General features: G+C 42.0%; 1 protein-coding gene across 2 annotated transcripts in view; it reads left to right on the forward strand.

Annotated features, from left to right (window-relative positions):
* UBR1 (ubiquitin protein ligase E3 component n-recognin 1) overlaps window positions 1–10525 on the forward strand; it is a 99688-nt gene extending 89163 nt beyond the window's left edge. For both annotated transcript variants that reach the window (XM_048484122.1, XM_048484123.1), the window contains exons 43-47: window positions 564–620; window positions 2679–2756; window positions 5714–5884; window positions 6879–6980; window positions 7428–10525. In XM_048484122.1, coding sequence (XP_048340079.1) covers window positions 564–620; window positions 2679–2756; window positions 5714–5884; window positions 6879–6980; window positions 7428–7569 — 550 coding nt within the window. In that variant the 3' untranslated portion in view covers window positions 7570–10525. The remainder of the gene's footprint in view (window positions 1–563; window positions 621–2678; window positions 2757–5713; window positions 5885–6878; window positions 6981–7427) is intronic.
* Window positions 10526–14708: the final 4183 nt, after the last annotated feature.

Genomic DNA, 14708 nt, shown 5'->3' on the forward strand with positions numbered 1-14708 from the left:
GTTGCTGCAACCAAACTTCTCAAGCCAGGTCATGTCCTGATTGGGCAGCAAAGTTGCAGAGGGATCAACGGTCTATTTTAGGGAGAATCTCTAGCAGCACCTCAACTAGAGCCAAGCACTTCCCAGCTCAGGGCATGCTCCCCCCAAGGAGGCTTTGAGGGTTGGATGACTGTACATGTGAGCTTGCTCCGCATATGTGGTGATGGAAGCCATCATATAGATCTGTCTTGTATTTGGTGTATGGTCATACATTGTGATATTGATGTCTGTGCCCACATTCTCACCCATGTTCTTTGGCTGAACAAAGGTAGTGCACATATTATGAAAAGTAAATATTTTACTGGATATGTAGAAGAATCCCTACAACCTCTACAGACCCATTGCTGTTCTATTATCCCTTTTCCTATGTTGTCCCCCAGTACACCCAAGTGCTGTTTCCCCACTTTATTAATATAGGGAATGACTGTATTATCAACTAAGAGAAACTTCCACTTGAAAGGAAAAAAAATTAGTAATGGACAGCTCTATAACATATAATTTACTTGATAATTTTTTTCTCGTAGGTGGTGTGCCGACCCTGCTGTATTAAACTTTCTAAAAGGGGAACGTACTACAATAAGGTTTGTTTCTTTTTATTCCGTAGCTGCATATATCTTTGTTGCAGAGATCTGAATATCCAGATCTAAAGTATGTTTTATCCCTTTGAACAATATTTTAAGTGAAGTGACAAAACTCTCTATTGATAAAATGTCAAACTGTTGTTCATTTTATACCGCATCCTGGTCTTTTTTGTTAGTGCATACATGGGCAATAGTCCTGTTTACTAGTGTTCAGCTGATTGCAATTCTGAGCTACTTCCTGTATGCTTCAGTTTGTATTGACACAGAAAGGTTGGAACTACTGCAGATAGGAAATAACAGGGGTCTCAAAATACACACAAATACTAGAAATTAAGCAATACCTACTCTGCTTATTTGTTACATGTACAAATGTATATTTTCCCCCCTGGATCTCAGAAGTGGGTAGTCGATTCCTAACCAGCAGTATGTTTAAAAGCCATCCCCCTACAAACTGAGATGTGACAATGCCCCAAATGTATGGCTGCTATCCTAATATTCTGAGGTATTCTTTGTATAGACAGGAGGCATCTGTATATCCAGCCAGGCTTTCTTCTTGGAATTGCATTACACAGTGCACTATGCATTTTAAAATTTGCCCTTGAGACTCCCCAAAATTTCAAAATGGATTACATTGCAGTATACAAGGGTGGGTTTGGGTTTTTTTAAAGAACCACAACATGCAGTCCTCACAGCGAATAGGAAATTAGTCACACGATTCTCAGATTGTGATCATTATCTATAAAGATAAGGCACTAGATTATGTTAATTTTTCCAGCTGATTTCATAATTGTAATAATTAATCTGAAGTACAAGTTTCACATACAAACTCCTGGGATTCATTCAGATGCAATGAGAAAACCGTGGTTTGTTATGAAAACAAATTTCTGAAGTCCTTGCTTCCTCTTTCCCTTATGGGTACAGTTCAAATATTGAAAAAAAAAACATATTTCCAAGAAACAGTAGTTTGCTATGATATTTGAACTGGGTAAAGTAACACGCTATGGCTTGTTCTTTTGCTTGAAAACCAGGATTCCAAACCATGCTTTAATTCTCAGACATCCTAGCAAACTGTTTTCTTAGGAACATCTTCTTTATCCATAGTGCAGAAAGAGTATGAGCTGCAAGGTAAGGTTTTCAGATCCTGCTTGTAGGGATCATAGCTGTCTTGTCTGACTGTCCTACTGGCTCAAAATATTTTCATCCTGCACAAGAAAACAGCACTAGGTTCAACAGAACAGTGATGCCATTTTTGTTTTTTGATATATCTCTGTATTCTGTGAGCAGGTCCCTAAATTACGGGCCCGGGGTCTTTCAAATCAGGCCCACAAACCGGAAGATTACGATCCCTCGCTCCGCTGGGCAGAAGCGATCTCCCCCTTCTCTATCTCCTTTTCCCCAGGTTTACAAACAGCATTAAGAGCGGGCGACTCGCTGCTCATTCCAAGCGGCTGGAGGGGACCATACCAATGCAGCAAGGGGGGGAGAGAGAAAGGCGGCAGAGCTGCCTTTCTCCTCCTCCCCCCCCTTGCCGCATTGGTATGGTCCCCTCCGGCCGCTTGGAATGAGCAGCAAGTCGCCCGCGCTTGAGGCTGTTTGTAAACCTGGGGGTCGGGGTGCCAAGCTCCAGGGGCCGCTTGGAGTTTAGTTTAGTTAGTCGGGGTGCCAAGCTCCAGGGGCCGCCTGGAGTTTAGTTTAGTTAGTTGGGGTGCCAAGCTCCAGGGGCTGCCTGGAGTTTGGCACCCCGACCCCCAGGTTTACAAACAGCCTCAAGCGCGGGCGACTCGCTGCTCATTCCAAGCGGCCGAAGGGGACCGTACCAATGCGGCAAAGGGGGGAGAGAGAAAGGCGGCGGAGCTTCAGGGCCGGATTGGAAGGGGACCGCGGGGGTGGGGGGCTCGGCCAGGGGCGGGTCGAGGGCAGATGGATGGTGCCCCCCCTCATGGGCGGTACTTGGTCCGGCCCCCGGCTGGGCTCTGGCCATGCGTGAACTGGCCCCCTGTTTAAAAAGTTTGGGGACCCCTGTTCTAGAGAATAATATTTTTTTCACTCATGAACTAGATATCCAAGGAAAAGAAATAAATTAGTTGAGCTCCCAGAGGACTACAGCTGCCTTTTGAATCAAGGCTCTCAGTTCAGGTGAGAAGTCTTTTTTTAACTTCTTTATAAGATTTTCTTTATATTACAGAATTTGTCATAATAGATGTATGAGGTATAATTGTGCAAAAGGAAAAAGTTATAAATAGGGTATTACATTACCAATTATGCAGGAAACAGTATTTCACAACTATATTAAATTGACTTTCCAAGATCATCTTTCCATCTAGCTTAATTATGAAATTTATTTTATAAAAAATTTATATGCCAGAACTTCAGAGATCTGCTTAAGCTGACTTGCATAATAATAACAGCATTGTATTATCAATAATAAGCCATAAAAATAAGACAGGTGCATAAAAGAGTATAAAGTGTTTAGGTTAAAGTAACATTCTAAAACAGTCCTTATGCTAGAAGTGGACAATGAAGAAGGTGAAACATGAGTTAAAAGCCTGGCTATAAAAAAATGTCTTGGCCTGGTACCTAGAAGATAGTGATAGATACTAGGAAGCCTCAAGGAGGTGAACATTCTAGAAGCAAAGTACCACCACTGGAAAGCCCTGTCTCTAGCTGCCACCAATCTAATATCTTGAGGCAGGAATGTTGAGAGGAGAGCTTTGAAAGATGTTCGTACCTAGTGGGCTGGACACTAGGGAAGAAGCAGTTCATCACATATCCCAACTCAAGCCATTCAGTGCCTTAAAAGTAAAAACCTGCATGTTAAATAGTACCTAGAAACAGATGGGCAGTCAGTGTAAATATCTCAGTAGCAGGATGACATGGTCTCTGTGTCCCATTCCTGACAACTGTATTTTAGACCAAGTTTCTGGGTAGTTGTAAAAAAAAAATCCATGGAAAATCCTGACCTTGAAACGTTAACATATGGAAGAATTGTGTTGGTCATTGGACAGAAGTAGAAAGTTGGTAGGGAATAAAGAAGGATTACCTGACAAACCAGTATATTTTGAAGTTCTAATAAAAGTCAAATACACAAGTGTCTGGCGCCAATCAGTCACAAGTTTACATAATGCTGAAAGAACAGCAAACCTATGACAGGGTTGGAAGGCAGGCTACAGATGAGAAGAAGAAGAGTTTGGATTTATACCCTTCCCTTTCTCTCCTGTAGGAGACTCAAAGGGGCTTACAGTCTCCTTTCCCTCCCACCCCCCCAGAAAAAACAAACACCCTGTGAGGTGAGTGGGGCTGAGAGAGCTCCATAGAGCTGTGACAGGCACAAGGTCACCTAGCTGGCATGTGTTGGAGTGCACAGGCTAATCTAGTTCCCCAAATAAACCTCCACAGCTCAAGTGGCAGAGCAGGGAATCAAACCCAGTTCTCCAGATTAGAGTGCACCTGGTCTTAACCACTATGCCACTGCTGCTTTTACGTTGTGGCTGTTCATCTCATTTTGGAAGGTCAATAATCTTTATGTTTATCTGCCAGTTGTCACAACAGAAAGACAGCTGAGACAAGACCAGTCAAAACTGTTCAGTTGCATCTTTCTATTGTGATTTTATTGAGTTTTGCTTATATATGTTTTTGTACTATGTTTTGTCTCTGTGCTACTTTTATGCATGTTTTACACTGTTCATGGTTGCATATTAAGTTAATTGCTTTTGTTGCATTCCATTTTTTTTCTGGAAACTACCTCAGGCAAATGTTTGTAAAGATAAAAATGCATTAGATAAAGATTTATGATAACAGCTGGCTAGTATTTAGAAAAGTTCAATAGCACCACAAGTATAGACTGAGAATGCAATCCAAAGTGGGGGGAGGGGATAACAAATGGAGACCTGGAAGTGGCACAAGATTGCGCCAACACAGGAGCCCACTTTGTCAGCATAAGGGGCAAATACATCATCAGAGGGGCTATTATGTCCATGGTGGGGTGCAACACAACTACGCAGTGCCTAACCTGGCCAGTTGCCAAACTCATCACAGAACCTTTGCAACTAAAGCCTCTTCCTGTATGGTGCATGCGGTGGGAACCCAAGCCAGTGCTGGTGGGAATGTTCCCGGAGGGTGGAGCTGATTTTAGCCAGCTTCCTCAGGGCTTTCAGCCCTGGAACGCCCCTAAGCCACCCATGGACTTACGCCATGTTTTAGTGTGGCATAGTCCATTGGGTGACAGTAGAGATTTTCAGGTTGGTCAGGGAGTTTTTTGTTTTTAACACTTTCCTTAGGAAGTGCTGCAGCTGTGCCATGGTGCCACTGTCCCTGGCCACCGTGGATCTACCCACCCCTTTGGGTTGGGCTGTGAGATGGCTTCACTGCTCTTTCAGAATACCTAGCAAAGTTGTTTCATGTGGACATCATGAACAGAACTCATGTGAATGAGCCAAAAATTTCTAAACTGGTGCACGGTCCCTTCCTCCTTCACTTACCTGTGATACACAGATTGAAGATTCCTTTGCTTGGCATGAACTGCAGTTTGTTGTGATGTCTAAATCAGGTGAAAACAGCAAAATGGTTTGTCCTGTTGCCTACAAAGCAGGGCTCAGAACCAGGAGAGGCCAAGCTCTACAAGCTCACTTTGTAGGCAACAGAACAAATTGCAGTTGTTTTACTCTATTTTGATGTTGCAAGAAAACTGCAGCTTGTTCCAAATCAGGAAGTCTTCAGTCTCCACACATTGTGTAGTTAGGTGGGAGGGAGAGCGCAATAATTTTCTTTCTTTCTTATTGTGAACAAACTAATGGTAGAATGGATGTATCACTTACAACCCCGTCCAGAGCTTGTGGTGGCAGGCTGCAACGCCACTGCGGAGCTGCTGCACCACCTCCAGGAGCCTTCTTGGCAGCACGGGGAGGCTAAAAACAAAAAAGCCTCCCTGCTACTGAGAACCACTCCATTGTTATAGGCTTAAGCTTACCAATGGGTAGCGTAGGCTGAAACCCCCAACCCCGGCGTTCTGGCGGGCAAAGGCCAGGAGGAGACCCACTAATGTCAGCTCTACGCCCAGCCTGCCTCCAGACTGAGGATTACCTTTATTTTTTCAGATGCCCGCAATCTTCAGATGATGAGCCCAAGTACCCTGTGATGTGTTTGTTCTGTGGGACTATGTTATGTTCTTTAACCTCCTGCTGCCAGGAGATGGTGAATGGGGAAGAGTTCGGACCCTGCACGTTCCATTCTTCTGATTGTGGAGCCGGAGTGGGCATCTTTCTGAAGTAGGTGACTAGTTAGAACATAAAGCTCATTTGCCAAAGGAAATCCATTTTACAAAGGAATGTGTGCTATTTAAGGCGGAGGTGTAGCGAATAATACCTAGTTTTTCCCCCTTAAAGGGCTACATTTTATTTTTGTTTTTATCCAATTCCCTACAAAACTTAAAACAGCAGACCCGATGCTGTCTGTGGAAGGGTAGATCCATGACATTGTGCTGGCTAAATCGGAAAGGGATGGGCCCAGCTGGAGTTCAGAGGTGCCTGATGATGTAGCTCCCACTGCCCAACCCCCTGTGATGTGCCAGTGCCGGTTACCATAGCTCCACCCCGAGCCACCCTCTCCTGGGCCCATCCTGGAAGCTTCCCATTTGCTTACTCCCATGTGCTGCAGACATGGCCCTGGGTGAGTCCAGAGGGCTGGGCTTCTTGCAGTAATATGTTCCAATCGGAGATACTAGAAGACTCTCAAAACAATATCTTTCTTGAGGGAAGACCTCAGAACCCTTTACTGTCATCATTTTTAATGATGTCTATCCAGTCATCAGTATATAAAATGACAGACTGAAAACGGGTTAAGAAGCCCAGCCTGCTGGTGTGGGGCTGGGTATGGAATGCAAGCCATCTAGTGGGCCACTTTTTGTAAATAGAAGAGATACCGTAGGATGAACCAAACGCCGAGTGGAGGCTCTTGACGGTGACACTCATGCAGTCTTATCTGGTAAGGTGAATGATTAGCAGTCTTGGAGCTGAAGCAGTCTTAAACTTCCAATCTTACAGAAAACGTCTGTCTGCTGCTTTAAAAGAGTTGAATCCTGAATATATTTTTGTCACAAGTGAGGCAGGTTGAGTTCAAGAGACTTGTTTCATAGTAACCAAGGGTTGCTTCCTTGATTTGATCAGGACATCTTATTTTCTTAAAGGTTAGATAATGAGAGTATTTGCAGACCACGGCTCTGTTTCTGTTGACTTGGTACAAATGCATCTTTTTTTCCTTTAGAATTAAGGACTGCAGGCTTATGCTAATGGCAGGAAAAAACAGAGGTTGTTTCTATCCTGCACCATACCTAGATGAATATGGAGAAACAGACCCAAATCTGTCGTAAGTCGATGTTTTGCTTTATGAAATGTATTTACACCCAGTTTTTATGTCAGTGGAGTCCCAAAATAGCTTGCAACATCAGTGTTGTCTCCTCCATTTTTATCTTCACAAACAGCTATGCTGGACAAATCTACTAAATATCCTTCTTTGCAATTTTAGACTATTTGGATTCCTTTTGAACGGAAAGGTGCATTTATCACCCCGATTCCAGTAACTAGACATTTGCCTTCCATACAGGAAGAGGCTTTTGTTACTTGCATAGGTTCTGTGATGAGTTTGGTAACTGGCCATATTTACTTACGGATCATACTTTGCTAATTATTTACTTATTTCACTTAAAACTTCTCAGAATTACCTCTCAGCAGATCCCTTACTCCAGCAAAAGTTAAAATAGATCAGAACTGCAGTTTCTCACATCCAGTGATATGTATTCTTTTTCTTTTGAAGAAGAGGCAATCCTCTGCAATTGTGTCGTGAACGGTATCGGAAACTCCACTTGCTGTGGCAGCAGCACTGCATCATAGAGGAAATTGCTCGAAACCAGGAAGCCAATCAGATCTTCTTTGGATTCAACTGGCAGCTGATCTGATTAGCAGTTCCTTCTGTGTGGGATTACCACAAGTCTCTTGACCAATCTGACAAGGAGTGATAAGAGGAAACCACATCCCAAGCTCATGTAGTAAATCAACCAATTCTGCGCAAGTTAACCTGGTGTGAAAAACACACATGCATACAACTTTCCAAAAATGACTTTTGAGCATCTAAGAACCACAAATGGTTCAGTTCTGTAGACACAGAATGGTCAGTCTACCTTTTGCTGTAGTTATTTTTCCAATTGATTCTGCACTCTGTATTATTTCGATACCCCAAACTGCCTTTTGTCATTCTTTGAGTGTAACCAGCAATTCAGAAATTACAAGTGACTCTTTAAATGACGTCAGTGCATCTGGATGCAAGAAGAATGTACTTGGACTTACTTAATGTCTTCTTCATCCATGTCTGGTTTCCACCTTCAGCCTAGCAGTACTTGAAAGTCAGTGATTATTTTGTCTGCTGCTTACTCTTTGGAGGAAGAAATTTTTCCAGACATCTTGTAAGCTATAGCTGTAGTCTAAGTATGGAGCAGTGCAATGAGAAGCGCACTATGCAGTGTGTCCTGTGGAATTTGATGAGGAACATTTGGGAAAGTGAAACGTGAGTGCCTGTTCACTCTTCACATCGATGAAAAAGTAAAGAAAATTTCCAGTCGATTTTGAGTCAGAAATTCAGTACTTTGCTCTTAGGATAGCCCAAAGGTGACTTTGTGTAAATGTAGTCCCACTAATATTTCATGCTCCTGTCATCACAGACTCCAATAATTTCACTACCTGCTAACTTTATCTGACCCTGGTAGTCCAACGTTATCTGCTGTAAATTAGATCTTGCTCACCCAGTGGACCAACCCATCCCACAGACTGCGAAGGAACAAGCCACTTAAATATTCACCTCCTTCCGTGTCAGCATTCCATCTGGCGGACAATGGATATTAGAATAAATAAATAAAAATTGGACATAATTTCAGCATGTTTACAAAGGAGTTTTCCCTGAGTTTCATGTTCTGGTTCTATGGAGACTGTACAATGTCTGGTTGCCATATGCGGCGTCATCTAGCTGTTTTCAGTTGCTGAAGACATAACTGTGGTTTTTTTTCCTTTTCGAACATAGGTGCTGAAATGCTTCAGAACCATTTTTCCTTCCATACTGTGGCCATAATTAGTTTGGAGGAATATTGTGATAAGAGACAGAACTGTTATAAATATGCCACTTAGAACATTCACCTTTCAGAGAATTATCCTGTCTTAAATATTAAACTATTAATGTGATGCACTCAAAGCCTCCCCACCTTTTCTTTTTTAAATATGGTTAAAATTTAAGATGAGAGATAAGAAATATTAATTTGTATGAAAATAAATGATTTCTAAATTTAAAAAAAGAAGGAAAGTAGACAGCAAAATCAGAAGGTACAAGATTTCACTCAGTGCAAGAATTCTTCACCTCAATGCACTGAAGGCAGATCAAAAAATCTAGGGTGATTGGGAATGATAATTAAGGTTTTGAAATTCAGGTCATTCTTCTAAAAGCCCTTATTTATCTGTTTAAGATTTCCCTTTGCATTGCAAACAGGATTTATAAGCTGCCTTACTTTTAGAATATTGCCCTAAAGATATGGTGTCTGCCTGTTTTTTCTTGTAAAAAAACAAATCGTAAATCCCTCCGCAAATGACTTCTAAACAGAAGTTTAAAGTTGATCTCTCTTCCTCCCCCCTCCTCCCAGAAAAATATTGCTGTTGAGGCATACATGATGTATTCTAGAAGTAATGCACACTAAACTACAACAACAAAAAAGCCAATGTTAATTCTTCAGCAAGGGTATCATACACCTGTTCAAGTTATTTTCCTTTTTTCCTTGGCTGTACATACACTCACAGTGTAGCTGAACTTGTACAGCTACGATAGATTTGGCATGTTCTCAGTTACACTTCTATGTTAACTCAGGAAGGTCATACACAACATCCTGTGTCTTTTTTTATATATATATATTTCCAATATATGAAATAACTGTGTCCTGGAAAGGAGTACTGATGTCCTAATATTAGAATATCATTGTGCTAATTAAGAGGCAAGAAGTTTAAAGCAGAGGACGAGGGCAACTTTCACTGTGGCATCCTCAGCAATCAAATCATAGATTAATTCTTGAAAACAGTGGGCAAGATATGATCAGTATAATTATTTCTCTTTCCCTGAAACTGGGCTCAAACATGCATAGCACTGCTGGTCTCAAACATGCATAGCACATGTTGCTACTCACTGACACAGAGACAGTGGCCCCAGTTCAGCAGTATGAAAGCATAGCAGCTGAGGCTGAGTGTGTGTTGCCCTTTAAAGGAAGCAAGAACGGCATCACTTGGCTGGAGGGGAGGGGGGTTCAGCCCTCTCCTCTCTAACAAGTAATTGTTGGGATTCCAGCTTCCCTTTAGCGTATTACCTGGTAATGCAATTCTGTCCACGGTCAGGTCAGGGTTGTATTTATAATTGCAGTGAATGGAATTTCCTTGCTGAAATATACATTTGTTCGAGGTGCTCAGCATCCGTGCACATACAGCTCCCAGCTGGATCATTGTGCTGGTCAGGTTTTTGTTCAAATTATATTACAATTCTTCCCCTTTTTGAGGAAAACAGAGGCAAAAGAAGCAAGCTGGTGTCACTTTTTATGTGTTTTAATTTCGCTAGCGAATATGCTGGATAAGGATGGAAGGTCATTTTTCATTTCATTAATTACTATGCAGTTTGGTTCACTGTGAATATAATATGTATTCCGTAAACCCACAGTGGTAAAGCCACTGATCTGCATTATAAGGAAGAGGAACAGAGTTTATTTACATACTTGCATATATTGATATTCTCTAATTGCAAAAATGTAAATTTGAGCCTTGTATAATGTTCTGGTCCTTTTAAAAATCTTGTATATGAATATTTAAAAAGGAAATAAAGTAAGTTCTTTTAAATTGTGGGATCTTATTTTTTAAAAAATTTCACACTTGTTGAATTGTGTGGTAGATAAATCCCATATGGGAGAGAGGCCTAATAATCTTTTAGCTTGGCATCTTACAGCACATAACTACTAGTTTTAGTCCACACACAACAATTGCTTTTTCTTTTACCTTTTCCTGAGCCATTGTCTGAAATCCATATGTCTTGGAGCAGAATTTAATACTTGTTCAGTGTATTCACACTAATTATTGGTATTGAGTATTGGGGGGGGGGGGTTCTATAAATACACATATGCACCATACTTAACCCACCCACGTATTTCAAGGAGTTGCAGAAGAGGATTAATCACTAGACCAAACTAAACCTTTCTCCTCCCCCGGCCCCTCGCCCAGAGTAATTTACAGTCTCCTGATATTTTTATTTAATAGATTATCAGTTGCTGTCAACATTCTGAAAGAAATGATTTAATTTCTGCATTTCTAGTCCCCTTTCTTACCGCAGCTGAAGGTGAATTGCCAATTAAAAAATGCAATACAACTGGATTAGAAAACATGCAATTAAAACGGTATAATATGAGCAACGTAAGAAAACTTCCTAAATTTCTTTTTCACAGATATTAAAGCTCCGATTCTATTCCATTTATTTAAAATGCCCTTCTGATTGATTATTTCAACTGGCCATGCTGGCAGGGGCTGATGGGAATTATAATCCATGAACATCAAAAGCACCATAGGTTGGCCACCCCTACCTTAGACATACTGTGGAATGATAGAAGCATGGGTACTTCTCTGACCTCATCAGGCAGGCTCTTCCACCAAGTAAAGGCCACAATGGAGAATACTTGGGTGCAGGCAATTGTTGACCTTGCAGGGTTGGCACATGATGTAAGTTTAGATTGTCCAACTCGGGCACGGAGAGATCATAGTTCAAACTTCCCTCGCTCCTGCCATGGAAGCCAGTGAGGGGCAACCTTTTGGGCCTGGCTCGCTAATAGCCTGACCTCTGCCTCACAGGATTGTTGTGAGTATAAAATGGGAGAGAGGCGAATGGTTTAAGCTGATCTAACTCCTCACTGGGGAGAGAAAGGCAGTGCATTAAAAAGTTAAATAAACTGCCCTCAATATTCTGTGCTGAGTTTCTTTCATTGTTTGGACAATGAAAGTAATGAAACACCTCTGGTGATTTGGCTGCTGTTTCATTCCTGGCCTGATTTTTTTTAAAGCTACTTTTCAGTGTCAAACAAGTTGTGGGATTTCATGAATGAACCTCCCCAGTGAATTTAATTAGCTGTTTTCTGCTCTTCAGATTTGGCACTGTCAGGATTTGCAACTCCCCATATGCCTGGACTCCTACCCCAAGCCCCCCCCCCCCCCCCTGGCACAATAATAATACATACTGTTTTCCCATCCTCCTGCAGCCCCTGGATCAGCTATTTACCCTGTTGTAAGAACAGTTCACTTTTATGTTGCCTATTTGCTTCACTTAGTACAACATGCATCTGTTCACAGTTCTTTCACTGTCTTTAACTGACTTGATCCTTGGTTCATATGATATTGCTAGATTCAAAAAAATTTTCAATCTAACATTTTTTTAAATATCTCAGTGTAAACAAGAGCTTGGGCTGCTGCAGCCAATGTTGTTGTGAGCAACAGCAAGTAAATGGTGCAGAGAGCTGGTAAACATAAAGAAATAGGCAGAGATACAGCAGAACTGCAGCTGGGAATGGTGCAGCTGTGTGTGCAGCAAGCAGCCTCCTCAATGAGTAGACATTTATTTTCATAAACACGCCTTAAGTTTTCTCTTATGGCTCGTTAGTGTATTCTTATACACAGTTCAGGAAACTGCAGGATCAGGTTGCATGGACGCACTCAAGATTTTTTTTTAAAATCCTGATCCCCTGATCGCCTTTTTCCAGTTTTAAAAGTCTTGTAAGCTCTAATGCAAAAGAAGACGACAAGAAGATGTATTGTCGAAGGCTTTCACGGCCGGAATCACTGGGGTGTTGTTGGGTTTCTGGGCTATATGGCCGTGTTCCAGTAGCATTTTTTCCTGACGTTTTGCCTGCATCTGTGGCTGTCATCTTCAGAGGATACAGCCCAGAAACTCCACAGCACCCCAAGATCAGAAGAGTTTGGATTTAAACCCTTCCTTTCTCTCCTGTAAGGATAGGCAAGGCGGCTTACAAACTCCTTTCCCTTCCTCTTTCCACAACAGGCACCTTGTGAGGTAGGTGAGGCTGAGAGAGTTCTCAGAGAACTGTGACTAACCCAAGGTCATCCAGCAGGCTTCAGGTGTAGGAGCAGGGAAACAAACCTGTTCACTGGATAAGAACCTGCTGCTCCTGTGGAGAACTTGGGAATCAAACCCAGTTCTCCAGATTACAGTTCACCACTCATAACGACTACACCATACTGGCTCAAGAAGCAGAGCTTTATCAAAAAGAAAGATTTTCCAGTGCTTTTGGCTTTTGCCTAGTGACATGTTCTTTAGAGCCTCTGCAAGATACTGAAATCTATTTAAAATATTGCTATCCTGCTTGTCCACTGTTTTATTTCTTTTCAATTTATATCTCACCTTCCCACCACAAAGTGGTGCTCAGAGTGTCTAACTGCAATTAATAGATTACATTTCAAATTACAATACAATACAATGAATACAATACATACAATAAAATACCATTTAAAACTGTAAAGCCAGGAACCTGGCAGGCAACCAATCACAGGAGAAAAGGAAGGGAGGGAAGACGGCAGAAGTGGCAGCACCAGTGGTGATGGCCAGCCAGTTCCAGGTTGTAAATGGAGATGAATCATAACTCTCCCTGCCTTCAGCTGTAAGCCTGGAAGAAAAACTCCGTCTTACAAGCCCTGAAAAATTGGGAGAAATCCCACAGAGCCCTGATTGCCAGAGACAGAATGTTCTACCAGGTGGTGGCCACAGCTGGGAAAGCCATGGTTGAGGAGATTTGGGGCTACAGTCCACCAGGAGATTTTGTGTACTGGAGTGTAGGTTCAAAATGGGGGAGGCGGTCATGAAGGTATGGGGGCTCCAGATTGTTTTGGACTTTAAAGGTGTGCATTAGCATCTTGAAACTGATCTGAAAGCCAACTTGGGCTCATTCCGCACATGCAGAATAATGCACTTTCAAACTGCTTTCAATGCTCTTTGAAGCTGTGCGGAATGGCAAAATCCACTTGCAAACAATTGTGAAAGTGGTTTGAAAACGCATTATTTTGCGCGTGCGGAAGGGGCCTTGGAGTGAGTGCAGCTGGCAAAGTACTGATGTACTAAATATCCTCCATGGTGTCCTCATAAGGACCCAGGAAGCTGCACTTTGAACCAGCTGAAGCTTCCAAAGCAGTCCTAAGGGCAGCCCCACATACATTGAGTGACAGTAATCAAGCCTGAAGATAAGTTTGAAGCTGTTACGTGCAAGTGCAGTTAAAGGCCCACTGTACTCAACCAAATCGGCTTCCTGGTAAGCATACTTAGGAGAAACATAATCTGATTGGATTGGGCATCAAAATTAAAAGAGGGTCACCGCTGCCTTAAAGTGCCATTCCAAGAGAATTCTCATTATGTTGAGCCCTGTCTTGATTATACAGGCATTTGAAACATTCCTTATGAAATCTTGAATTGGAGCAGGCTCCCAGAAGCAAGCCAGACACATGGAGAACCTTTGGAAAACCCAGAAAGCATGGAAACTCCAGCTACTTGAATGAAGTCTCAGAGCCCAGTTCTGTTTAGCACTTTCAGACTCACAGAAATTAACTCAGGTATATACAGCACCCATTTTAAGTGGGCAGCAAAAATGTCCATATTTGTGAGCTATGATTCAGATACTTGCAATGGAGTTCTACACAGTCAATTGAAGTCAAGGATTTTACTTTACCCAAACACTGAGGAGAAACGTTTTCATTGCTATTATTTGGTTTCTCTTCTGCTCAAGTTGCTGAACCTAACTGGAAGATCTTGAGATCAAATCCCCAGCAATAGAAAGGGACTGGAGCTTAAATGGAATGGAACTGGTAGAACCCACTCATTCCTACTTAGGATTGCAGCTAAGTCCTCACATTCCTACTAAAAAGACTTGCTTCTCAGACACGAAAAAGATATGCAAATATATGCCAGTAAGCCATTCAGTATTATTCAATGATCTCTCAAAGAGACAGCCATAAAAAATATGTTTTTCTGTTATTC

Source organism: Sphaerodactylus townsendi, linkage group LG02, assembly GCF_021028975.2.
Source record: "Sphaerodactylus townsendi isolate TG3544 linkage group LG02, MPM_Stown_v2.3, whole genome shotgun sequence".
Classification (NCBI taxonomy): Eukaryota; Metazoa; Chordata; class Lepidosauria; order Squamata; family Sphaerodactylidae; genus Sphaerodactylus; species Sphaerodactylus townsendi.